The 27,576-nt window shown below is 46.0% G+C and overlaps 1 protein-coding gene across 1 annotated transcript in view; it reads left to right on the top strand.

Moving 5' to 3' along the window:
- Nucleotides 1-27,576, top strand: part of LOC308153607 (protocadherin-16-like) — a gene marked incomplete at both ends in the record, with an annotated part of 139,946 nt that overhangs the window by 64,721 nt on the left and 47,649 nt on the right. Inside the window, one exon of the mRNA XM_080526788.1 lies at nt 26,598-26,786. Within this exon, the coding sequence (XP_080382914.1) occupies nt 26,598-26,786 (189 nt within the window). The remainder of the gene's footprint in view (nt 1-26,597; nt 26,787-27,576) is intronic.

The following is a 27,576-nucleotide window of genomic DNA, read 5'->3' as shown; positions in this document are numbered from 1 at the left end:
ACCAGTTGGAAACAAGTATGTCTGCTGTTGTGGATGTCACGGATGGTTTGGTATGGTGACATCTTTTGGGAAAAACACTCGGTCACAGTGATGTCTAGGACAGTGATACGTGACATGTTCTAATGCTTCGGTCCATATGTCGGGATCCGATGTAATGATCATACTTTTCTTTTGGAAAATATGAATACATTTGTGGTTGAAAATCAACGACACATCGCTAGTCAACTAACACAGCTTGTTTTGTGAGCCTGCTAACAATGTAAAGTAGTGTTGTAGTTAACTAGGTAACAATGTAAAGTAGTGTTGTAGTTAACTCGGTAACAATGTAAAGTAGTGTTCTAGTTAACTAGGTAACAATGTAAAGTAGTGTTCTAGTTAACTAGGTAACAATGTAAAGTAGTGTTCTAGTTAACTAGGTAACAATGTAAAGTAGTGTTCTAGTTAACTAGGTAACAATGTAAAGTAGTGTTCTAGTTAACTAGGTAGCAGTGGGGATTACTCACCCAATCCATTGCGTTGTTGCAGTATTTTGGCTTGACTAGCGAGTTTGTGTTGTGATTCTCAACAACGTTGAGAAACATAGTTCCGTATTTCAAAAGAAAAGTCTGAAAAACATTTTGATTGGTTAGCGACATGCGGACCAAATGATCAGACTGTGTCACATATCATCATCACATGAAGAACCTGTTACACTGTGGAGGGAGAGAGAGAGAACTGGGTACTCTATCTGTACTAGGACATCCATATAGGCCTTGTTATCACAATGTCCTGTCGCACCGGAGCTGAGATGACGTTTTGTAAACTAACAACAAAAATGAATATACTTTTTTAAGCCTTTGATTTATAGACTGAAACCCCGATCCTCCACACACCTGGCTAGCCCACCGGTACTTTCCGCTGCTGTGTGAAGTCGGGCATACTGGTGGATCATACTAGAAGAATTCCCTACTAGCTAGCACTGCTTATAAGATGTAGGCCAAACATGCTTTTAATCTTTCAAATAGATTAGGTATGTTTTCATCAAGAGCTTTGTATTCCTTTTATGAGGTTGAGTGAGTGTAACCTTGGTAACCTTGTGCACGTGTTTAGGTCTTTCAAGTCTCTCTGGCTCTGAGAAACAACATGAAGTGCTTACAGACTACCTTATACATACTGAGGCACAGAAGGGAATGTTTGAAATGAATCACATAAAGGGGAGGAGTGGACGTGTATACAAGAGAAAATATAATTACTCTCACCTAAATATTTTGTCGGAAACTAAATAAATAGTTCTCGGAGGGAGAAAGAAATCCACATATCGCTTTTGGAAGCTCTTTTGAAGCGCTATTACCTTAACACTAGAACAGCCGTGCCTTTTTACTAAAAGAGACACTAAAAGACACTAAAAGAGCCGCCTCGTGGGGGAAAACTGCAAAATAGCTTCATACTTATCCTGATGTGATTTAGAAAATGTAAGGATACTGGGTGGTAGAACGCACATATCTAGGAAAAGTCATGTCGAGTCGAGTGCAAAGATATAACAGTTTTTTTCTCTCACAGGGGTCAAAATGACCCCTCATGGCTGATTTAAGTGTTAAACGGAGCGAGCTTCTCTTGTGAAAGAGGGATTCTTGGCATCAGCCTGATAATTTATGGGGCGTCCTATAAGGTTAATATGTGGAAAAATGTAAATTCCCAGAAACCTGTTCCCAGAAGAGGAGAGGTGGGATAGTGACACTGTGTATATCCCTCTACCTCCGTATGACAGATCCTCTGTCTTATATGAAAACAAGCTGTTGTTTTTTGTTGGCAAGACTTTTTGTTTGGAAAAGTAGTTGTGTGTGTGTGTGTGTGTGTGTGTGTGCGTGAGCGTGTGTATGTGTGTGTGTGTGTGTGAGTGTGCATGAGCGTGTGCGCGTGAGTGTAGGTGCGTGAGTGTATGTGCGTGAGTGTATGTGCGTGAGCGTCTGTGTGTGTGTGTGTGCGTGCGTGAGCATCTGTGTGTTTGTGTGTGTGTCTACCACACCGGGGAGGTATGTGTACGCACACGTGAGTGTGTGTGTGCGTGAGCGTCTGTGCGTGAGCGTCTACGTTTATCCAAAATAAATGTTCTGTTTACACGCAATTACGCGAGCCAATGAAACAAGAGAGAACAGATCCAAACAGACACTCAGCGCGCAGAGCCGTCTATGTTACCGGGACGTGTCTTCATACAGGCGACCCTCGTCTGAACCCGGGAGAAGGAGGAGGACCCACCCTCCTCCGGGAACGCGGCCCAGAGTCAAACACAGCCAGGGCCTGGTTGGCGGGAGGACCAGCGCGCTGTACGAGGTGGCGGCTACACACACCAGTCCCTCAGCAGCCTCCGTCATTTGTTTGCGGTGTTTATCGGCCAGTGACAGCAGGGCTGTGTTTACGTGTACGCTTCCAGAAGGTTCCAGAAGGCCCCCCCCCCCCCGGTGAACTCTGACCTCTCCGGTGTGGGGGGAGAGACTCCTGGCAGCACTGGAGGACATTAGAGCATGATTGAGTTGTCTCTCTCTCTCTCTCTCTCTGTCTCTCTCTCTCTCTCTCTCTCTCTCTCTCTCTCTCTCTCTCTCTCTCTCTCTGTCTCCCTCTCTCTCTCTCTCTGTCTCTCTCTCTCTCTCTCCCTCCCTTACAAGTGGATAACATTCTCAAAGAGCGAAATGAGAGGAGACGACTTTGGCTCTGATGGTGTTTAGGTTTAGGAGGTGGGCTGTAATCATCACCGCGCCGACAAGAGAGATTAAGAGAGGAGGAGATGTTTACAGGGAGGGGCTGGGGCGTGGAGGGGGAGGGGGGAGGCCACTCCACCGTGTCTTCATGACAGAGCATCAGGAGGTACTTGAAGGAGGTAGTGAAATGTGTAGCTACGTGTAGAACTGTAGTTACACTAGAACTAGAACAACTGTGTCTATGTTACCTTCTATAAGAGCCGCCACGGGGGTCAAATGACCATAGTCTTTACGATGGGAAGCTGCTACTTACACACAACGACCACTAGTTGGCCGGCTTGTAATTTAGCCTGCCTCCTCCTACACAGAAAAACAGCAAATAGCTTCATACTAGCTTATCCTGGTGTGATTTTGAAAATGTAAGGATACAGGGGTGGTAGAACGCACAAATCTAGGAAAAGTCATGGAAGGAGGGTCCTGAGATTTGATCAAGAGCAAAAGAAAGACCTTTTTTTTTTACTCACAGATGACCCCACATGGCTGTTCTAGTGTTAAGAGTGGAGAAATGTTTACAAGGAGGGGCGTAGAGAGTGGAGTCCACTCCACCTCATCTGTGGTTGTGGGGTGGCTGTGGCTCAGGAGGTAGAGCCGCCGTCTATGCGCATGAGCGGAAGTTGAACAGGTGTGTTTGGACTGAGAAAAGTTTGAGCGTGTCTTTGAAAAAAACAAACGAACATTATAATAACATCTTTATTTAAGCGAGTTAAGGATTTTGAGTACCCCGACAGCTTCGTGCTGATCGGGGGCTTCTAAGGACGGACGACATGGCAACGAACAACGCGAATGGAATGGACGACGATAAAAGCAACACGGACAAACGGTATGACGCAAGTTTAACGGTGGAAGTGCGACTGGAGCAGGGAAGTAATATAACCATGATGGAAATGTTACGAGGCATAAAGGAGGTGTGTGGAAATGTGGAGGGCTGTCGGGATAAAGGAGACAGGAAATATGAGATCACGCTGGCATCGAGGAGAGGGAAGGACAAGCTCATGGATGGTTTCATGATAAAAGGCGTGAGAATAATGGGAAAGGACTTGTCGGTGGATGAAATGGTGGTCTCGTTTTTGCATCTCCCGGTATATCTGAAGGATGACGTGATCAGGTACAGGCTGGAGTCGTGGGGGGTGAAGGCGGTGTCACCTATCAAAAGAAAGACGTGGCCGGGAACAGACATTGCAGACGGGACGAGATACATGAAGGTGAAGTTCACCGAAGAGGTGAGGTCTTTGCCCTATTCTACCAAGTTTGAGACCCTGGTTGGAGTGGATCACTTTAGGGTGATTCATGATAAGCAAGTGAGGGTATGTAGGCTATGTATCAAACCAGGACATGTAATCCGAGAATGCCCGGAGTTCGTATGCTACAAATGCAATAAACAAGGACATTATGCACGTGAATGCATGGGAAGGAGATATGATGGAGGAGAGAGAGTGAGCAGTGATGAGGAGGAGGAGGAGGAGGAGAAGGAGGAGGAGGAGGAGAAGGAGGAGGAGGTGGTGGAGGAGGAGGAGGAGGGGGACGAAGAAGAGGAGATGGAGGGAGAGGAGGAGGAGGTGGTGGAGGAGGAAGTGGTGGAGACACAAGGAGAAGGTGGGGAAAGGAGCCATGAAGACGTGACGGAGGGAGGAGGACAAGCTGAGGTGGTGGAGGAGACCCAGATGGAGCCGGAAGTGGAGAGAGGAGCGGAGGGGCCTGGTCCGGTGGAAATGGAGGGTAAAGAGAGAGAGGAGATTGGAGCCAGCCTAGACAACGCAGTAAGGGATGGAGAGATGGATGAGGCAGGGCCTTCAACAGAGGGCGTGGGGAAAAGAAAAGGTTCCGATGAAGGACTATATGCGGATGTACAGAGGGTGAGGACAAGATCAGGGGGTGCAAAAGGTGCACAAGGGAAGAAGACTAAGGTAGGAAAATGACATGGCGGGGTACATGATCTTTTTCTTTGTAATCTTGACGATGGTCAGGGTTGTTGCTGTCAACACAAATGGACTCAGGGATAGGAAGAAGATGGAGCTTGTGTTGGCAGCATACAGAGAGGAGATTATATGCCTCCAGGAGACGCATTGGACAGAGGACATAATGGAAGATGTAAGAAGGAGGTGGAATGGACAAGTTTATGTGAGTAATGGAACTGTGTATGCTTGTGGGGTGGCTATTTTGGTAAAGAATGGGGTAGTGAAAAATGTAAGGAATATAATGAATGACAATGAGGGAAGAGTGGTGGGAGTGGGGTTCGAATATCAAGGGATAGAGTATGCACTATATTGTATATATGCACCAAATGTGGACAAATATAGGAAAGTTTTTTTTGAATCTTTGAAAGAGAAATGTGTTGGAAATTGTATTATGGTTGGGGATTATAATGTGGTGGTGGACAGGTTAGATGTAACAAGGGGGGTGAAATTTAGGAATGATCCGTCACGCCCAGTATTATTAGAAATGATGCGCACAAGAGGAATGGTGGATATATGGAGGGAGGGGCACCCTGATGCACAGGTTTTTTCAAGGAGACAAATGGTGATGGGGGTTTTGAGACAATCAAGGATCGATTTATGTTTAGTGAAGAGGGAGGTGAGGCACCTGGTTGGAAGGGTTGAGTATCGGTTTATGGCCTTTAGCGACCACGATGCTCAGTCTTTCCAGCTAGGTGCGAGGAACGTAGGGGGAAGAGGAGGGACATGGTGCTTTAATGCAAGTTTACTGAAAGATAGACGTTTTGGGGTGATAGTAAGAGAGTGTGTGAGTGTTGCTATGGAAGACCAGATGTATGAGAGTGATGTGTGTGTGTGGTGGGAAGGGATGAAGGATAAATTAAAAGCTGTAATAATAGCATTCGCAAAACTGAGAGGGAAAGAGAGGGTGAGGGAGGAAAGAGATTTGCAGAAAAGGTTAGCAATAGAACAGGAGAGAGTTGATAATATTCCAGGGCATGATTTAGCAGAGTATTTGAGAGTGAGGGAAGATTTGAGGGAGCTAGAGAAGAGAAAGTGTGAAGGTGCTTTAGTAAGGAGTAGGGCAAGGTATGTGGTTGAGGGAGAAAGGAGTACAGCATTCTTTTTAGGTTTAGAGAAGAGACAGAAAGAGAAAGGGAAAATTAAGGAATTAGAGAATGATAAAGGTGAAATAATAACAGACTTAGTGGGAATAATGGATACTGTGCAGTCATTTTATACAGACCTATATACATCTGGGGGTGTGAATGAGGAATGTATGAATAAAGTATTAGAAGCAGTGGAAGATAGGGTGACAGAAGAAGAAGGGAAAATGTGTGATGCAGACCTAAGGGTGGAGGAGGTTAAGACAGCCATCATGGGGTTAAACCCAAATAAGAGTCCGGGTTCGGATGGGTTGACGGCTGAATTTTATAAAGCTTTTGTTGACATCCTGGCCCCTATATTGTGCAGAGTGTATACGTGTATGGGGAATAAAAGGGTTGTTCCGGACTCTATGGGTTTGGGGGTGCTCACGTTATTGTATAAGGGTAAAGGGGACAGGAACAAATTACAGAATTATAGAGCATTATCATTACTTAATTGTGATTATAAAACCATAGCAAAAGTATTAGCAAATAGATTGAATAAAGTAATGAAAAACATGATTGCACCTACCCAGGCCTATGGAGTCCCAGGGAGGGATGTGGCAGAGAATATGTGCACATTAAGGGATGTTGTGAAGGACATGAGGGAGGAAGGGGGTTTATTGTTATCTTTGGATTTAAATAAGGCTTTTGACAGGGTGGAACATGTTTTTTTATTGAAAACAATGGAACATTTTGGGATTGGGACTGTTATGAGGGATTGGATTGAACTATTATATAAGAAAGCAAGAAGTAAAGTAAAGATAGATGGATTATTGACTGACTCCTTCCCTTTGGGTAGATCAATAAGACAAGGGTGTCCACTGTCAGCATTGCTATATAGCATATCTGTGGAGCCATTGGCAGCGTATATTAAGCAGGAGAAAGAAATTAAGGGAATAAATATGCCGGGGGGAGGAGTTAGCATAATCCATCAATATGCAGATGACACGACATGTACTGTCAGGGATGTAAATAGTGTGAACAAAATAATGGGGTGTGTAAACATATATGGAAAGGCTTCTGGTGCAAAAGTGAATGTTGACAAGTCTGAAATGTTGTGTATAGGGGGAGTGAATACAGACAATTGTGTTTTTGATTTGAAAATTGTAAAGGGGATGATAAAAGTGTTGGGGATATATCTTGGAGAGGATGACAGGGAGGCTGTTGATTACACATGGACAGGGGTTTTGAATAAAATAAGAACAACATTGAATTATTGGAAGCAAAGGAACATGAAACTGAAGGGAAAAGTTGTAATTGTTAATGCACTGTTAATGTCAAAATATGTTTATGTATTAGGAGTATTGAATGTACCAGAGTGGGTTCTAAAAGAAACCAGGATGTTAGTGTCAGATTTTTTGTGGAGAGGAAAGGGGGTTAAAATAGCGTATGATGTATTAGTAGCAGATTATGATAAAGGAGGGTTGAAACTGGTAGATTTGGAAGTAAAGATGAGGGCAATGAGAGTCAGAACAGTCAAAAGGTTTTTGTATGGGGAGGAAGGACATGGATGGAAAGGACACTTTAGGGAATGGGTACATAGATGTGGGGGGTGTGGGGATTATGGGTTGTTGATGTGCTTTAAAGTACGGATGTATGATAGGGTGCCGGAATTCTATAAAGAGGTGTTTAAAGCCTGGGGTAGTTTTTTGCCTCAGGTAGGATATGAGTGTGAGAAGAGAGGGGAGATACTAAATGTTCCAGTTTTATTGAACCCTGTAATAAGAAGAGAGGGGGAAATGTTAGAATCTAGGAGTTTCTGGAGGGCAGGACTGATTAGAGTAAGGGATTTTAGGTATGAGGTAGTGCCAGGGTTCCTATCAGAGCAGGCAATTATAGAAGTTGTTAGGGAAACAGATGAGGAGATGAGAAGGGGAGAAATAGTGAGCATGTATAATAAAATAAAGCAGAGTATACCAGGGGAGTGGGTGAGTAGGTTAGATAGGGAGTTAAAAGGGAAGGAGCAAACAGAGTTACCTAAGTTAAGACTAGGGAAAGGGGAAACAGTGCGGGACTTCTCAGCGGTTAAGGTGAAGGAGTGCTACTGGGCACTGTTGGAGAGCAGAGTGAAGGAGCCTGCGGCAGAGAAGGTGTGGAGGCAGGTGTTCCCAGGATTGGAGGTGAAGAACATATGGAGGAATTTATTTTTAAAATATAATAGTTTAGAATGTACTCATTTTGATTTTATGCTTAGGCATAACAGGGTTTATACTAAGGTGGTGTTGCATCAGGTAGACAGAACAGTTTCGAGGGAGTGTGATGTGTGTGGGATACAGGATGAGAACTTAATGCACATGCTTTTTGAATGTAGAGAAATGAAGGGATTCGAAGAAAGGTTGAAAGGACTAGTGAAGAAGCATTGGGGGGTGGAGGTGGTGGGGATGCAGGAGTGGAGGAGGATGGTGGTTTTTGGGGTGGAGGGAAAGAGAAGGGGAGTGAATATATGGTGTTTAAATTATGTATTATCACAGGCTAGGTATGCAATTTATTTGAGGAGGAATTTAGCAAGATTTGAGGGAAAGTGGATAACGGTGTGGAAAGTCTTTGAGGGATTGGTCAGGAAGAATGTGGGACTGATGCACAAGACAGGGCAAAAAGATTTTGAGAAGTTGTTTATTAGGGATTGTGGGTTTATAAGAGTGGTGGTGGATGGAGGGTTGGAGTTTGATTTAGATTTTTGAAGATTTTTTTTGCGTTGCATTCATTTGTTATTGATTTATGATAAAGGGTTATCTTGGTTATGAAGGACTGACGGAATAATAGATGGATGCATCTCATACCAAAATGGTATGGGTGTGTTTTGTTTTTATCTATTGGTTTTTAATTTATTTTATTTGAATTAGAATACAATGAAGGCTATAAAATGAACATGTATGAATATGTATAGCTATGATTGTATTTAAAAGAATATTTTTATAATAAAAGATAATAAAAAAAAGAGCTGGTGTCTAATGATCGCAAGGTCGGTAGAACGGTGGTTCGAACCCCGGCTGGCCACATGTCGAAGTGTCCTTGGGCAAGACACTGAACCCCAAATTGCTCCCAACAAGCAGGCCGGCACCTTGCATGGTAGCTTGCCGCCATTGGTGTGTGAATGTGTGTGTGAATGGGTGAATGAGAGGCCGTTGTAAAGCGCTTTGGAATAAGGTCAGTCCATTTACCATTTGAAGGAGGAACTGAAATTAGTAGCTAGGTGTGGAACTGTAGTTAAGAGGAGGGGTTTGCAGATCACTAACAATAACACTATCCACAGGGGTTTCAAAATTACTTGGTCTCTCTCTCTCTCTCTCTCTCTCTCTCTCTATATCTGTCTTGTGAAGTCCTGATATTGGAGCCTCTAATTCTGAGCCTCTAATGTAGTGGTCACCAACCCGTCGATCGCGATCGACTGGTAGATCTTTGAGACTTTCCCTGTAGATCTTTGATTGATAAAATATTTTTTATTAAAATATTTTTAATAAATACACAAAGAGCCTATGTTTTGCACGCGCCTCTCTCTCTCTCTCTCTCTCTCTCTCTCTCTCTCTCTCTCTCTCTAGCAAACTGTTGTGTCGCAAATGCTGCATGAAAGTGACCAATCAGATAAGAGAATAGTACTGCTACGTGACTCGCAAAAAAAACATTTGTCAAAATGGTTTTCCAGGATTCTACAACAAAGGTGGATTTCTTCACTCTTTTGCACTTAAAGGAGAAAACGAGGGGTGTGGATATTTACAATGAGTTAAAAAAATATGTCGGTGAAAATGACATACCCATTCATAAACTAGTGGCGATTACTACTGACGGGGCCCCAGCAATGCGCGGTGCGCGCAATGGATTTATTGGACTGTGTCGTAATGACCCTGATTTTCCCTCCTTCGTCAATTATCACTGTGTGATCCATCAGCAGGCCTTGGCTGGTAAGGTGTTGGACTTTTCCCATGTAATGACACTGGTGGTGAAATTAGTCAACTCGATTCGAGCGAAAGCGCTTCAGCACCGCTTATTCAAAGCGTTATTGGACGAGCTCGACGCTGCTTACGGAGACCTGCTTCTCCATGCTGATGTGCGGTGGTTGATTCGCGGCAAAGTGCTGCAGCGATTTGTCGACTTGCTGCCCGAGATCAAGACGTTCCTGTCGACAAGGCAAGTGGTAGTAAATATTTTCATAGGCAAAGGACTTAAATTGGTGTGGAAAGTCAGATCTTTACCTTTTCTTTTTACTGTTTCCCCCTGCTTTTATATTCATTCTATGCATGTATATGTTTTTATATATGTTTTTATTCACTTTATGTTCTTATTCCTGTTGTAAAGCACTTTGAGCTGCATTTCTTGTATGAAAGGTGCTATATAAATAAAGCTTTACTTACTTAGGCCTACTTACTTACAAGGAACGAGGAGCACAAGGAACTGGCAGACGATGCGTGGCTACTGGACCTGGGGTTCCTGACAGACATAACCGCAAAACTGAACGCACTCAACTACGAGCTGCAGGGAAAAGACCGACACCTTCCCCACATGATAAGCACAGTAAATGGGTTCAAGGCCAAGCTCGGTGTTTGGACCACACACACCTAAAGAATGGGAGGCTGACACACTTTCCCAACCTGGAGAAAATGGCACAGGCCTTGGAAGACAATGATGCTTTTCACCCTGAGCAGTACTGTGCTCCCCTGGACAAACTGGCAACAGAGTTCAATCTGCGTTTTGGTGAGTTAGATGTCATGGGAGATATTGCTGCATTTGTCTCAAACCCATTTGTGCCCATTGATATAGAGCAGGTAGCAGCCAAATTCCAGCAAGTATTTACTTTGCCAAGTGGAGTTGACATGGAGATGGTTGATTTACAAAATGACATAGAGCTGAAAGCCAGGTCAAGGGACAGTAACTTTTGGGGACTTGTCAGCAGAGAGAAGTTTCCTCTTCTCACTGCATGTGCACTAAGAGTGAGTGCCTACTTTGGATCCACATATCTCTGTGAAATGTCATTTTCACAGATGAAAATAATCAAATCAAAGTACAGGAGCCGCCTTACTGACAGACACCTCACAGACTGTCTCAGACTGGCAGTCAGTAGCTATGAGCCAAACTACAAAGCACTTGTAGACAGTATCCAGTCACAACCATCACACTGACTTGAGTGAGTAACATGACTGTTTCGATGTGAAAAGTAATGCTGCATAAGATGACTGCACTTAGCACTGACTGAGACACAAGTACACATTACAGTTCTACTTTATAAAATGCTATACTTGTAAATATGTTTGTCAATGTTAATAATATGAGAAAGTACACATTAGTTTTACTTTTGTTTTGATGTGAAAAGTGATGCTGCATAAGATGACTGCACTTAGCACTGACTGAGAAAGTACACATTACAGTTCTACTTGATAAAATGCTAATTGTAAATATGTTTGTCAATGTTAATAAGTAATAATAATAATTAAGTCAGTCAAGTGTCAAAATGTCAAGAATGTCAGCTAACGTTACTATGAACAAAATGATTTTATCATACATTCCTCCATTCCATCATTCCATGCCTTTATTTTTTTGTGTTGTAATGAAATGACATAATCAAACTTTGAATTTAATTTCAGTTATGTACAATTCTTAAAGCAAGACAGCTGCCTGATATGCTTGATACAGTCTTTTTTTTTTTTGCATCAATTTTAATGTTGGACCAATGCATTGCATCTAATTAAAATACAGGCAAATAAACGTCATTAAGTTTAAAGTACTATCTTGGCTGTCTTTTTCTCTCAACGCTTCAATAGGTAGATCTTGCCTTCACCAAGGCCGAGGTCAGGGATCTTGGGCTTAAAAAGGTTGGTGACCACTGCTCTAATGTGGTGTTCTAGCATTTAGACATACACTATATGGACAAAAGTGTCGGGGACACCCGAACATCACACCCATATGTGCTTGTTGAACTTCTCATTCCGAAAACCATGGGCATTAATATTGAGTTGGTCCCACCTTTGCTGCTATAACAGCTTCCACTCTTCTGGGAAGACTTTCTACTCGATTTTAGAATTAGTGGTTGCGGGATTTGCTCCCATTCAGCCACAAGAGCATTAACGAGGTCGGGCGCTGATGTTGGGCGAGAAGGACTGGCTTGCAGTCGGCGTTCCAACACATCCCAAAGGTGTTGGATGGGGTTGAGGTTCAGAGCTCTGTATGCAAGGCCAGTCAAGTTCTCCCAGACCAAACTCAGCAAACCATGTCATTATGGACCTCACTTTGTGTATGGGGGCATTGTCAATCATGCTGGAACTGGAAAGGGCCTTCCCCAAAACTGTTGCCACAAAGTTGGAAGCATACAATTCTCTAGAATCTCATCGTATGCTGTAGCATTAAGATCTCCCTTCACTGGAACCAGCCCAAACCCAAACCATTAAAACCCCAGACGATAATTGTGTGCACATACTTGTTGTCCATATAGTGTTTGTTGTCTGAGCCAGCGGACGTTGTCAGCGCTCCCTTGGTCTGTATAGACGGGGACTCTGTCTGCCGGGGGGGGCAGGACTGGCAGCTTGAAGGCTCGAGCCCCCTCTGGTTTCCCAGTTGTGGGCGGCTGTGTCTCAGGAGGTAGAGGCTGTGTCTCAGGAGGTAGAGCCGCCGTCTAATGATCGCAAGGTTGGCAGATCGGAGGTTTGAGCCCCGGCTGGCCACGTGTCAAAGTGTCCTTGGGCAAGACACTGAACCCCAAATTGCTCCCAGTGAGGGCCGGCGCCTTGCATGGCAGCTTGCCGCCATTGCTGTGTGAATGTGCAAATTCGAAACATCAATGATTAAAAACACAAAGGGGACAACATAAACAAAACATCAACAGGAACAAGGCGCCGGCCCGCTCACTGGGAGCAATTTTGGGGTTCAGTGTCTTGCCCAAGGACACTTCGACATGTGGCCAGCCAGGGCTCGAACCGAACCGCCGATCTGCCAACTTTGCGATCATTATGTCCATGGAATATCCAGGGAGCTTTCAAGTTTCAATTTCCCAACCAATAAAGCGATAATTACCACAGCCAAGCAACATGCCAGTAGAGAAGTGTTAAAGTCAAGTGGTCTCCTGGCCCCCGTACGGCTGTAAACCCGGCCACATCTCTCACGGCTGTGTCTCAGGAGGTAGAGTTTGTGTCTCAGGAGGTAGAGGCTGTGTCTCAGGAGGTAGAGTTTGTGTCTCAGGAGGTAGAGGCTGTGTCTCAGGAGGTAGAGGCTGTGTCTCAGGAGGTCGAGGCTGTGTCTCAGGAGGTAGAGGCTGTGTCTCAGGAGGTAGAGTTTGTGTCTCAGGAGGTAGAGGCTGTGTCTCAGGAGGTAGAGGCTGTGTCTCAGGAGGTAGAGGCTGTGTCTCAAGAGGTAGAGGCTGTGTCTCAGGAGGTCGAGGCTGTGTCTCAGGAGGTAGAGTTGCCGCCTAATGATCACAAGGTTGGCAGATTGGCGGTTCGAGCCCCGGCTGGCCACATGTTGAAGTGTCCTTGGGCAAGACACTGAACCCCAAAATTGCTCCCAGTGAGCGGGCCGGCGCCTGGCATGGCAGCTTGCCGCCATTGGTATGTGAATGTGTGTGTGAATGGCTGAATGAGAGGCTGTTGTAAAGCGCTTTGGAGCAGCTTTGGAGCATTAAAAAAGGCGCTATATAAGTGCAGTCCATTTACCATTATCGGAGCATGCAGAGCCAGGGGACAGAGAACACAGCAGATAGGAACCGTATTAGAACATTCTGGAACGAGAAACAGAAGTTTCAGTAGAAACGTTGTGCGCTTGCTTAGCTGGCTAACAACATTGTAATTAACTATTGGTAATTGGAGGACGTTTAGTGACAGTGACAGATCTTTAAAAGTTACAGATGAAACTTAGTGGGCTTATTTTTGTAGTGGAAAAGGTTTGAAGATGGTTTGGATGATAGAGAGATTTGCTCTGTAGTTAAAAGAAGGTTGATGGATGATGGATGGATGGATGGATGGATGGATGGGTGGATGATGGATGGATGGATGGGTGGATGGATGGATGGATGGATGGATGGTGGATGGATGGATGTGTGGACTTGTAGGATAGCCAGACAGATGAGATAAAGATAGATAGATAGATAGATAGATAGATGGCCTGAATCAACATCCCACCGTGTTAACCGGATGAGTTGGAGTTTCTGACAAAAAGTGTAATAGTTTAAAACCTTTATTAGTTGAGACTGGTAGGGTTGTTTGGTTAAGGGGTTGAGAGTGGTAGGGTTGGTTGGTTAAGTAGTTGAGAGTGGTAGGGTTGGTTGGTTAAGTGGTTGAGAGTGGTAGGGTTGGTTAAGGGGTTGAGAGTGGTAGGGTTGGTTGGTTAAGGGGTTGAGACTGGTAGGGTTGGTTGGTTAAGTGGTTGAGAGTGGTAGGGTTGGTTGGTTAAGGGGTTCAGAGTGGTAGGGTTGGTTGGTTAAGGGGTTGAGAGTGGTAGGGTTGGTTGGTTAAGGGGTTGAGAGTGGTAGGGTTGGTTGGTTACAGGGTTGAGAGTGGTAGGGTTGGTTGGTTAAGGGGTTGAGAGTGGTAGGGTTGGTTGGTTACAGGGTTGAGAGTGGTAGGGTTGGTTGGTTAAGGGGTTGAGAGTGGTAGGGTTGGTTGGTTAAGGGGTTGAGAGTGGTAGGGTTGGTTGGTTAAGGGGTTGAGAGTAGAACTGGTAGTCAAGAGAGTGCATTGTTGTGTAATCATTCTAAGAATGTGTTCTGTGTTCTGCTGGTCTCCTGTTGCTGCTGAAGCCTGTTAATAAGAACATGCTGTATGACGAATAACAGCAGTGTGTTGCTTCGCAGGCTGACTTGTTATTGTTTGTGTAACCCGAGGATGCTGTACTTCCTGAATCTCTTAGACGGTAGGGGAACAAATAGCCACTGCCATTTAATTATTTCCAATATAACCTAGCTACATGACAACATGACAACAATGTGTCAGATACATTTCCGTCTCGTCTGTTGCGATCAAAGTCGCGTGAAATGACGTGTCGTCGGCACGATTATGAAATATTAAAACCAATAACATTCTGGGACCAGTTGTGTGTGGTACCTGATGGTCCATTGATTGGTTCACATTTACCATAAGTGTTGGTAAGGTCCAGTGTTGGTAAGGTCCAGTGTTGGTCCAGTGTCTTGTTAAATCTGAAGAGCTAGACATACACATGTGGGGCGGTTGTGGCGCAGGAGGTAGAGCTACCGTCTAATGATCACAAGGTTGGCAGATCGGCGGTTCGAGCCCCGGCTGAGAGTGTGGCAAGACACTGAACCCCAAATTTGCTCCCAGTGAGTGGGCCGGCGCCTTGCATGGTAGCTTGGCCGCCATTGGTGTGTGAATGTGTGTGTGAATGGGTGAATTAGAGGCCGTTGTAAAGCGCTTTGGATACAGGCGCTATATAAGTGCAGTCCACATACGGTAGTCTGCATGTACAGTATGATGCTGTGATACTGTAGGGTACAATACTGCTGCACATGTTTTTGTTGGGAAGTGAGATGCAAAATGCAAACAAACCAGGGTTAAGCAAAGCCAAACATTTAGAATCGGATAACAGATAACTAACGGTTACTACACACTGTGGTAAACCACCTGCAGCCCAGATGTGAGTCGGAGGAGTGCAACGTTGCCATTTCAGATCACAGCTATTCCAGCTCTACTTGTTTTTTGCTATCAGTGTCTTTTGTGAGACTGTGAAATTAGTGGTATCCGATCATCGCTGCGTATCCTCGTATCTGTCTTGTGAAGGAGGGCCGGTCTAGACGTCCTTTAGCATAACCAGCTCCCCATGAATCACTGCCTGCCTCTGCTTTCTCACTGTCTGCTCTAATTACTGTTTGTCTCTAGACTGAAATGAAATTACAATGGAAGTCAGTAGCCTTGAGAACCGCTGGTTCCCACGCTTAATGGCCCATAGGGGCAGGAGCCTATCTCCTGTTTCCGTAGTGTGAGGTGGCTTGATGTACAAGTACCAAGGACACCCCCTGGACATGACGCTGGTATGTCGCAGGGTCTTACCCCCCCAATCCAACCCTTAATGTTGAGTGCCAAGCAGGGAGGCATCGGGTACCATGTTTATAGTCTTTGGTGGTACGACTCGGCCAGGGATCGAACTCACGACCTCCCGATCTCAGGGCGGACACTCTAACCGCCAGGCCGCTGAGCTGGTGTTTACAACGGACGTAAGACTGTCAATAAACACGTCTCGCTAGGGTTTCAAAAGCCTCCCATCATGCACTCTGCTTTTTCCGATTTCCTGTGCTTAGGAAGATGAACAAGGTAGAGAGATGCGTTGCTGGCGTCTCTTTAGACCGGTGTGGAGCTTTGAGTGTGGTGGAGAGAGGGTCTGGGAGAGAGGGTCTGGGAGAGAGGCATTGCCGCACCACAGCGCCCTCTTCTGGGCTGGGGACCAGACTAACCTCCCTGACTGTCAACTCTGACCTCAGCTAGGCTCTAAGGGACACTAAATCCATACATTTCAACACATCGTATGTTAGATAGATAGATAGATAGAACGATAGATAGATAGATAGTTAGAATGATAGATAGAACAATAGATAGAACGATAGATAGAACGATAGATAGAATGATAGATAGAACGATAGATAGATAGATAGATAGATAGATAGATAGATAGATAGATAGATAGATAGTTTATTAGCCACACGACCAAAGCCGGTGAAATTTGTTTTCGGTACAGCATGTTGATCTCTGCAGCACACACATGACAAAACAAGGAAGTGCACAATAGACAACATCAGACAGAAAAATACAAATAAATAGACAACAACAGACAATGGTGGTATGCATGTGGGTTATGACAGTGAGGAGGGGGCTAGAGGGAGGCGTTCAGAGTCCTGATGGCTATGGGGAAAAAGCTGTTTGCGTACATACAGGTATGACTATCGTCTCTGTCTGTCTGTCTGTAATTCTGTAAGTACGTATATGAATGTTGTTCATACAAATGTAAAGCCCCTTGAACTAGTATTACCCAACAGAAAGATTTGCTTTCATGATTAGCCGCCAAAACGTCAGTTACAGATAAGACGATTGAAATCTGACGTCCACAGTGTGGGTATACACATCACGACAGATTATGTGTCTTGCTTTCTAGTTGACCACCGAAATAATACAACCAACTAGGGTTTCATGGCAGATATTCTGAATTATTGTTGTGGAAAATATGTTTTTCTTTGGGGGTCAATTAGAGGCCTGTGTTTACTAGAACAACAAACATATTATGAATGACCAAATGCACAATCTGTCAACAATCCTGTCATCCTGTCAACAACACTAACCCTTTCTTGGAAAATCTGGGGTGATGGAAATATGAATCCGTATCAAAGACGCTCTGTGTTTAGTCTGAGAGGGAGCCTCCGTAAGTGACACTCAGCTGCTGCTCTCTCTCCCAACTGCCAGTAATGAACCGCAAGAGTTTATCGTCAGATTACAGGATCACAAGACTATCCCAGCCAGCCAGTACTCCAGGATTGGCTTACGTGGAGAGAGGAGAGGAGAGAGGAGAGAGGAGAGAGGAGAGAGGAGGGAGGAGAGAGGAGAGAGGAGAGAGGAGAGAGGAGAGAGGAGAGAGGAAAGAGGAGAGGAGAGAGGAAAGAGGAGAGAGGAGAGGAGAGAGGAAAGAGGAAAGAGGAGAGAGGAGAGAGGAAAGAGGAGAGGAGAGGAGAGAGAAAAGAGGAGAGAGGAGAGAGGAGAGGAGAGAGGAGAGAGAAGAGAGGAGAGAGGAGGGAGGAGAGAGGAGAGAGGAAAGAGGAGAGGGGGAGGAGAGAGGAGAGAGGAGAGAGGGGAGAGGAGAGAGGTGAGAGGAGAGAGGAGAGAGGAGAGAGGAGAGAGGAGGAGAGAGGAGAGGAGAGAGGAGAGAGGAAAGAGGAGGGAGGAGAGGAGGAGAGAGGAGAGAGAAGAGAGGAGAGAGAAGAGAGGAGAGAGGAAAGAGGAGAGAGGAGAGAGGAGGAGAGAGGAGAGGAGAGAGGGGAAAATCCCCAGTGGTCGTCAGTCGTCAGTGGCTGTCTCTCTGTGGCGACTCCTCGTCGACCTTATCAAACACCGCTGTGGAACTCTGGGTAATCAGGACCCTGATCTGACCTCAGGAACCGCATCTGAGCTGTGTGTGTGTGTGTGTGTGTGTGTGTGTGTGTGTGTGTGTGTTTGTGCATGCCACGCTCAGTGGGCACTTTCCCCCACCCACTGAACACATACACACACACACACACACACATACATACACTCTCCCCACCCACTGAACACACACACACACACACACACTCCCCCCCCCCCACTGAACACCCCCCCCCCCCCCCCCCCCCCCCACTGTAGACAGCTGTAGCACAGCACTAACCCACATCAGTCCTGTTACTGCACCTCCTCCACTCTGGGTATGGTTCACATTAGACCCCCCCCTCCTCCCCCCTCCCCTCTCACACAGCCCAGGCTTCACACACACACAGCTAGCTTTGGCTTCACACACACAGCTAGCTTTGGCTTCACACACACACACACAGCTAGCCTTGGCTTCACACACACAGCTAGCCTTGGCGCTATCGGACAGCCATGTGAGAGGTGAGGAAGATGACTGGCTGAACCCAGGCCACCTTGGGGGGGCCAGTCTGCAGGGGGGAGCCCTCAACCCAGGCCTGACCCCCTCCCCTTCCACCGGCGGTCAACTAAAAGCCAGACATATAATCTGTTGTAATATGTACCACACAATGATCCCCGAACTGTTCTTAACACTAGAACAGCCGTGGGTAGGGTCATTTTGACCCTGTGAGTAAAAAAAAATATTATACCTTTGCACTCGATCAAATGTCGGGACCCTCCTTTCATGACTTTTCCTAGATATGTGCGTTCTACCACCCAGTATCCTTACATTTTCAAAATCACATCAGGATAAGCTAGTATGAAGCTATTTTGCAGTTTTTCTGTGTAGGAGGCAGGCTAATTTACAAGACGTGGCCAACTAGTGGTCGTTGTGTGTAAATAGCAGCTTTCCATTGTAAAGACTATGGCCCCCGAGGCGGCTCTTATAGTAGGTAACATAGACACGGCTGTTCTAGGCAAGGCAAGGCAAGGCAAGGCAAGTTTATTTGTATAGCACATTTCATACAACAGGGGCAATTCAAAGTGCTTTACATACATTATTTAAAAATACAGCAAGAGGAGCATAGTAAGAAAATACAAATTACAATGAATAAAAGCGAATATAAGAAGTTAATAGATAAAACATTTAATAAGACAATAGTTAATGGATAAAATACATTGATAGAAGTGTTTGTGTTTAATCATAACTGCTGCAAAACTTGAAGGTTTTTAGCTTAGATTTAAATATGTTTAGGGTTTGGGCCTAATTTCTTGATTTCTTCGGGGAGTTTGTTCCAGGAGCATGCAGCAGCGTGACTGAAAGCTGCTGCACCGTGTTTTGTTTTTTCTAGTGCTCTAGGCTCTTCACAGGGCCATGGTGGTAGGACAGTAGAGGAGGTTACACAGAGGAGGTGTGTTGTGAGATGACACAGATGAAGGTGATGGAGAGATTGAGGCCAGCTATCTGTCACCACCCTGCCTCTGTGCGTACTGAGCTCAGCTGCCTTTGATACGCTACAGACCTGTGGAGAGAGGGCTGAGAGACAATGTCAGGTTTGAAAATATGACGATGAGCGATGGTGAACAACACAGTGAATTCAGCTCATATGGGGCATATTGTGGCGCAGGATGTAGAGTCGCTGTAATAATTAATAATAATTTTGCCATTTAGCAGACGCTTTTATCCAAAGCGACTTACAATTACGAATTACAGGGACATTCCCCCTGGAGTAACTGAGGGCTAAGTGCCTTACCCAAGGGCACACTAGTAGTGGTGTGGCTTCAGGCGGGATTTGAACTCACAACCTTCCGATCCCAAGTCCAACTCACTATCCACTAGACCACCACTACCCCATGATCTGCTGTCTAATGATCACAAGGTTGGCAGATCAGCGGTTCGAGCCCCGGCTGGCCACATGTCGAAGTGTCCTTGGGCAAGACACTGAACCCCAAAATTGCTCCCAGTGAGCGGGCTGGCGCCTTGCATGGCAGCTTGCCGCCATTGGTGTGTGAATGTGTGTGTGAATGGGTGAATGAGAGGTTGTTGTAAAGCGCTTTGGAGCAGCAAAAAAGGCGCTATATACAGTAAGTGCAGTCCAGTCCATCTTCAGTTCCAGCACCTCAGCTAAGTCTGATCGTCATCTGATCATGATCTGACCTGCCATACAACGAACTCAAACTAGTCATCTTCTTGACGTTTTCTTTTTCTTTCTTTTTTCATCTGCCGAACAAGTGAGCAAGCAGCGTGCGTCTGAACAGGCAAGCTTGTTTCTCCCATGTCACCTTCAGAAAATAAACAGACTGATGCCCTGAGCAGTGAGTCACTGACGTCCTTCTCTCTCCTCCAGCTGCAGAGGGGTTAATTGTGCTTACCGGCACGTTTACAAAGTCTAGTGAATTTTTGTAATATTTATTTTTCTAGCCCCAAAGTTGGGAATTATCCTTGAAATCTTACGGGAAGAATTTGTGTCTGTGGTAGCAAAGCGATGTGCATGTTGGCGTTTAGGAGTACAGGACTCACAACCGTGGTCGGCAGTGTGCTTGGTCTGCACGACTTTCCCAGACCCCCTGCCTGCCTTTCCCCTGCGCCTTTTTCAGGTTGAAATTGTGGAAATGGTTTTATTTCATCCCTCTGTATTACATTTTAAGTAAGAGACACAAATCAAATTGACTCAGTGTCTTACCTTCAGGGGCTGGGTCTAAGGTCAAGTGTTGACCGGGTCAGTGTGCGCCCGAGGGCTGTTAAAACACCCTAAGTAACTTTCAATGTACTGTAGTCACATTTCCACATGATGACCATGTGTATTCTGTCCCCCGGCCCGCTCACTGGGAGCAATTTGGGGTTCAGTGTCTTGCCCATGGACACTTTGACATGTGGCCAGCCGGGGCTCGAACCGCCGATCTTCCGACCTTGTGATCATTAAACGTCGGCTCTACCTCCTGCGCCACACCCACCCCCAAAAAGGCCTTCTCCTACTCCGACCCCCGCAACCTGGAATATGCTACAGCAGACCTGAAGCTGTCCAGCGTGATTCTCCTTGGGGGGTTTTAAACTACTTGTAGGAAGACTGGAGACAGAGTCTGGAGAGAGAGTCTGGAGAGAGAGAGAGAGTCTGGAGAGAGAGAGAGAGTCTAGAGAGAGAGAGAGAGAGAGAGTCTGGAGAGAGAGAGAGAGACAGAGAGAGAGTCTGGAGAGAGAAAGAGAGAGAGAGTCTGGAGAGAGAGAGTCTGGAGAGAGAGAGAGAGAGAGAGTCTGGAGAGAGAGAGAGAGTCTGGAGAGAGAGAGAGAGAGTCTGGAGAGAGAGAGAGTCTAGAGAGAGAGAGAGAGAGAGTCTGGAGAGAGAGAGAGTCTGGAGAGAGAGAGAGAGTCTGGAGAGAGAGAGAGTCTGGAGAGAGAGAGAGAGAGAGAGTGGAGAGAGAGAGTCTGGAGAGAGAGAGAGAGTCTGAAGAGAGAGAGAGAGTCTGGAGAGAGAGAGAGTCTGGAGAGAGAGAGAGAGTCTGGAGAGAGAGAGAGAGTCTGGAGAGAGAGAGAGAGTCTGGAGAGAGAGAGAGTCTGGAGAGAGAGAGAGAGAGAGAGATTCTGGAGAGAGAGAGAGAGAGAGAGAGAGAGAGAGTCTGGAGAGAGAGTCTGGAGAGAGAGTCTGTGGGGGTTTTGCATGTGTACCTAATCAGATTTAATTTTTGTCGTTCAGCTTTTGCTGAAACTCCTGCATTGACCATTTTAGTGTGTTGAGTTTTATTTGATCTCTCGTACGTCCACGTGCAAGGACAATAGAGCGTGTGTATGCATGTGTGTGTGCGTATGTGTGTGTGTGTATGTATGCGAGTATGTGCGTGCGTATGTGAAAGCACATACTGTAGCATTTCTCTGTTCACATTCCCACGTTTTCTTTTCTTTCTCTTTGTGTCTCTGCTTTTCCTCGTCTCTCTCTGCTAACGCCCCGTATCACTCCATCCGTCTATCTTTCAATCTGCTCAGCGAGGCTAATTGCTGTGGTTCTTTTGGGAGTAGAGCAATTAGACGCGTGATTGATTGCACCAATGAATCCTGTCATCTTACGGATACATGGAATATCGTCCGTTAGTGTTGATAATAAACATATCTTGGAAAAGGTCCTCTTTGGGTAAAAATGTGTGCAGTCGTCTTGTATAGCGTATTGGTGATCAGATGGACATAAAAATATAAAAAAATGGACTGACCTATATAGCGCCTTTATCCAAAGCGCTTTACAACGGGCACTCATTCACACACACATTCACACACCAATGGCGGCCAAGCTGCCGTGCAAGGCGCCGGCCGGCCCGCTCACTGGGAGCAATTTGGGGTTCAGTGTCTTGCCCAAGGACACTTCCAACCGCCGATCTGCCAATCTTGCGATCATTAGACGCTGGCTCTATCTCCTGAGACACAGCCGCCCCACAAGTTTGGCCGTTCTAAAAAAAAAAGGGGCCTGGTTAAAAGCTGCTCCTCTATTTAAACCCATGTTGGCTATTTCAGCTCTACACCATCCATGTATTCACAGACCTCCATGCCAGCTGGTCTTTCCACAGTTTTTTCTTCCCAGTCTGGCATGATGAGCCCATACAGTACAGTGTAAGGTCACATGTATGTTAGCTGCACACACGCAGCCTGTAGGACACTCGTAGCCGTGTCTGAGAGAGAGAAGATAGGCTACGTCCATCATATGCCCAAGCAATCAGTCGTTTTAAGGGTAAGGGCTAATTATTTCTATAAATAGGAACCTCCCAAAGTATGGTTGTGTTCTTTTTCAAGGCCTGGCTGGCTGCCTCTCCTGAACCACAGTGAAGTGAAGAGACCTTAGATCATCTCGGTTTAGAAAAAGGGAAAGCTAGAAGAACTCCTAAACTCCGGGACCGCAAAGCGCCCGCCCGGTGATTCCCCTAGCTTGTTTTACTACAGGGCCCGGGCCAAACTCCTCCCCCCCCCCCCTGATAAGACAGCTCCCATCATGCCTCACTCACACATTGGACTGGAGCGAAAATACCACTGGCTCCTCTGAACGCGCTGCAGGAGAGAGAGGAGGCAGGCCAGCGGTAGGGGTGTCGGTATTCAACAGAGGGGTCGTTGGAGAAGGGTATAAGGCCTGCACAGTACAGCTCAGAGTAGCAGTATTCGATTTTGGCACCTTATTTTGGGCCGCTACCCACACGTTTAGCTGTGTTGCTCCTTCCACGAATGCATGATCCTTACAAGTTGTACCACGTTGTAAAAGTGACTAATCAGGCTTTCCAACAATATAAAATACAATACCAATTGGTATTATTAAAGGGGAGGAATAATCGACCGAAATAACGTTTCTGAACTTTTTTTGAGGAGTTTATATTGAGCTGTCTTCATCACTTGGGGTTCATGGTTTGTGGTTTGGCTTATTGTGCTGTTTTCATTCTGTCTTCATCAAGCTTCAATAAAGAAGTCATTTCTCCTCCTACTACTACCTCTACTACTACTACTACTATACTACTACTACTACTACTACTACTACTACTACTACTACTACTACTAATTTTAATTTAATTTAATTTTGCCATTTAGCTGACGCTTTTATCCAAAGCGACTTACAATTACGAATTACAGGGACATTCCCCCTGGAGTAACTGAGTCTCGTCTCTCCCACCAGCGTAGGATCAGTGTTCTGCGTCGTCCTGTGCTTCTCTGTCTCGCAGGAGATATTCTCCCTTTTCTGGTTTTCATACAGTGTGTTGTGATTCACACACTGGCACTGCCCCTCCAGGCAAAGGCTGCCACTGACAATCACTTCACAGCTTCAGTTAGCTAGCAGCTCTTCTTCTCTGAATTTTTTCCCACACACATTTCAAATCATGAGCTGTATAAATGTTTCTGTAGCCTTTCTCACGGCTGTAACTGTGTTCATATGAGAGGACAGGAAACCAGAGCTCTACCTCCGCCTGGATTTCTAGTTTCGTTCTTTCCTCTGTAAAGTCCAGGTGCTTTTCTCCTGGCTCATGTCTTCTTCAGACTCTGTGTACATATTTAATGTGTGTGTGTGTGTGTACATATTTAATGTGGGTATTGTGCAGGTGCTGTGTTTTATGAATCTCCTCAAACAGCTTCCACGTTCCATGATGCCACGGACAGTCGTCACCAGAGGGGCCATAGCCTACAGAGGGGCCATAGCCTACTTTTTTTAGAGAGCTGTTGGGAAGTGCTCACTTTCAAGAGCACTGAGACGCGTTGGACTCCTAGCTGCTAGTCTCCTGCGTTCTTTACCTGTCCCGGGTCTTCATGCTACAACGGTTGTGTCCACGAAGCAAATCTCTGGTCTCACTATCCTCCGTCTGTTTTGGATGCAGTGTTCCCATTTCCAACGTCTGTCATGCCAGTGTGGGGAAAGCAGAGATGCAGTGTCTATGTTACCTACTATAAGAGCCACCTTGGGGGTCACATGACCATAGTCTTTACAAAGGGAATCTGCTACTTACACACAACGACCACTAGTTGGTGCGTATTGTAAATTAGCCTGCTACCAACACAGAAAAAAACTGCAAAATAGCTTTATACCAGCTTATCCTGATGTGATTTAGAAAATGTAAGGATACTGGGTGGTAGAACGCACATATCTAGGACAAGTCATGAAAGGAGAGTCCTGAAATGTTATCGAGTGCAAAGATATAAAAAAAATATAATACTCACAGGGTCAAATGACCCCCACCCATGGCTGTACTAGTGTTAATAACCACCTCCCTGCTAGATGCTAACATATTTGAGTAAGCTACTGTACGGGGTTGTGTTATAAGAGAGAACAGCTCTCTTCTCTTACAAGTACACTGCTGGATTCTCTGTCCTCATGTGGTTTAATAGTTTTCTCTTTGGTGTGTTTCGGTTCTGCCAGCACTGAAGCTCTACCATCGGTTGTACGAGGAGGAGGCCCTGTTATCACAGCCACATCACCAGCACCACCTAATGAATGACTTCCATCCATATACACTCTTAGGAACACAGACTTTGAAAGTGTTCGCTGCGTCTGAGAAGCCTGGGCTTGTTTCTCTTATTTCTCTTGGCCTGGTGTCTCACGGCTGCCCCATTTTAACACTAGAGCAGCCGTGCCTTTTTTACCTACTAAAAGAGCCGCCTCTCTCTTTACAATGTTCAAGCTGCTATTTACACACAACGACCACTAGTTGGCCACATGTAAATTAGCCTACTTCCTACACAGAAAAACATCAAAATAGCTTCATACTAGGTTATCCTGATGTGATTTAGAAAATGTAAGGATACTCGGTGGTAGAACGCACATATCTAGGACAAGTCATGAAAGGAGGGTCCTGGAATTTGAACGAGTGCAAAGATAGAACATTTTTCTTTACTCACAGGGGTCAAATGACCCCCCATGGCTCTTCTAGTGTTAAGCACGTAACAGCTGTAGAACACGGTTCTACAGCCCAAATCTTCTAACTCAACTCCTCCTTTTCCTTTAGAAAGATTTAGATTTAGAGCCCGGAAGGAGAATATCTAATCAACTTGTGAGGTTAAAACTCCCGCCCTCCCCGTCCATAATCTCTCTCGCTGCAATCTAGGGCCAACACTTGCAAACAATTATCCCGCCATTACTCAGGGGCCTCCGATCTGATTGGCTTGTTTGCCTTTGCGCTGTCATGGGAGCTCACGGCGGTAATTGAGTCGGCGGCCTGGCTGATGTCTGGTGAGCTGGCGAAGGCCTGCTTCTAATAAATCAAGCTAGTTCCAGGCCCCTATCTAGATGTAGCAGAGTATTAGAACCAGACCAGGCAGAGAGAGGGGGGGGGCGCATTTACATGCCCCTCTCCCCCAGCCCCTCTCCCCCCCAGCGGTCGCTGTCACTGTCCTGTTCAGACAGACGCCTCTCCTGGCAGAGGCGAGCTCTTCTCTCCTGGCGGAGGCGAGCTCTTCTCTCCTGGCGGAGGCGAGCTCTTCTCTCCTGGCGGAGGCTAGCTCTTCTCTCCTGGCCGACCTCCTCTCCTTTCCCCTCCCCTCCTCCTCCTCTCCCCTCCCCTCCTCCTCCCCTCTCCTCCTCTCCTCCTCCCTCCTCTCTCCTCCCCTCCTCTCACATGGAGGGGTAGTGGTGGTCTAGTGGATAGTGAGGTGGACTGGTGATCGGAAGGTTGTGAGTTTAAATCCTGCCTGAAACACCACCACTAGTGTGTCCTTGAGTAAGACCTGGGAACACCACCACTAGTGTGTCCTTGAGTAAGACCTGGGAACACCACCACTAGTGTGTCCTTGAGTAAGACCTGGGAACACCACCACTAGTGTGTCCTTGAGTAAGACCTGGGAACACCACCACTAGTGTGTCCTTGAGTAAGACCTGGGAACACCACCACTAGTGTGTCCTTGAGTAAGACCTGGGAACACCACCACTAGTGTGTCCTTGAGTAAGACCTGGGAACACCACCACTAGTGTGTCCTTGAGTAAGACCTGGGAACACCACCACTAGTGTGTCCTTGAGTAAGACCTGGGAACACCACCACTAGTGTGTCCTTGAGTAAGACCTGGGAACACCACCACTAGTGTGCCCTTGAGTAAGACCTGGGAACACCACCACTAGTGTGTCCTTGAGTAAGACACTTAGCCCTCAGTTCCTCCAGGGGGAATGTCCCTGTAATTCGTAATAGTAAATCGTGTTTTGGATTAAAAGCGTCTGCTAAATGGCACATTCTAATTCCTAACCCTAAATTCTCATTCTAAATTCTACATGTCTTGTGTTCTACAGGTGACAGCGACAGACGCAGACAGGGGGTCGTTCGGCTCCATCTCGTACTCCCTGGGCTCCGGCAGGGACAGCGCCGTCCCCTCTCAGTTCACCGTGGGGAGAGAGACGGGTCGTATCTGCACCAGCCTGGCGATGGACAGGGACCAGGGACCCGCTGCCTACGACTTCACTGTCACCGCCGTGGACGGGGTGAGACCCACACCTCTGTCCTTTAAAACAATATTAATACAGTGAACCCTTAGTAAGTAAGTAAGTAAGTAAGTAAGTAAAATGTATTTACACAGCACCTTTCCCAGACCAAGGGTCACAAAGTGTTTTACTTAACAAGGAAGAAAACACAAATAAAACATAATACAAGAGCGAAAGCCACAGCAGGTTAAAACAGGCAAAACAAGTGGAAATAAGTAACAGACAACAGGTGTAACAGCATCAACAGGACACAGAAAGACAGGCCCTTGGGGCGATCCAAAAGCCTGACTATACAAGACAGTCTGTTTTTTTGTAAGCAAGTAAGTAAAACGTTATTTATATACAGTAGAGCCCTTCACAGCACGGATGCACAGGGTGCTTTACATCAAAATTAAGAAAAGTGCAATCGAAACATTAAGGATTAAAAACAAAAAGGGGACAACGTAAACAGAACATAAACAGGAACATAAGATGGCTATAGCTGACTAACAGCCTGCCTAAACAGGTGAGTCTTTAATTGACGTTTAAAATTAGTTCTGAGGGAGCGGCTCTCAGGTCAGGGGGGAGGGCGTTCCAGAGTCTCTCAGGTCAGGGCGGAGGGCGTTCCAGAGTCTCTTAGGTCAGGGGGGAGGGCGTTCCAGAGTCTCTCAGGTCATGGGGGAGGGCGTTCCAGAGTTTCTCAGGTCAGGGGGGAGGGCGTTCCAGAGTCTCTCAGGTCAGTAGGGAGGGCGTTCCAGAGTCTCTCAGGTCAGGGGGGAGGGCGTTCCAGAGTCTTGGGGCCGTCACCTCA

This window comes from Nansenia antarctica, assembly GCF_963989245.1.
Source record: "Nansenia antarctica genome assembly, chromosome: 1".
Classification (NCBI taxonomy): Eukaryota; Metazoa; Chordata; class Actinopteri; order Argentiniformes; family Microstomatidae; genus Nansenia; species Nansenia antarctica.
Note: the sequence above shows the minus strand (reverse complement) of the source record. Positions and strands in the feature narration are given on the sequence as shown.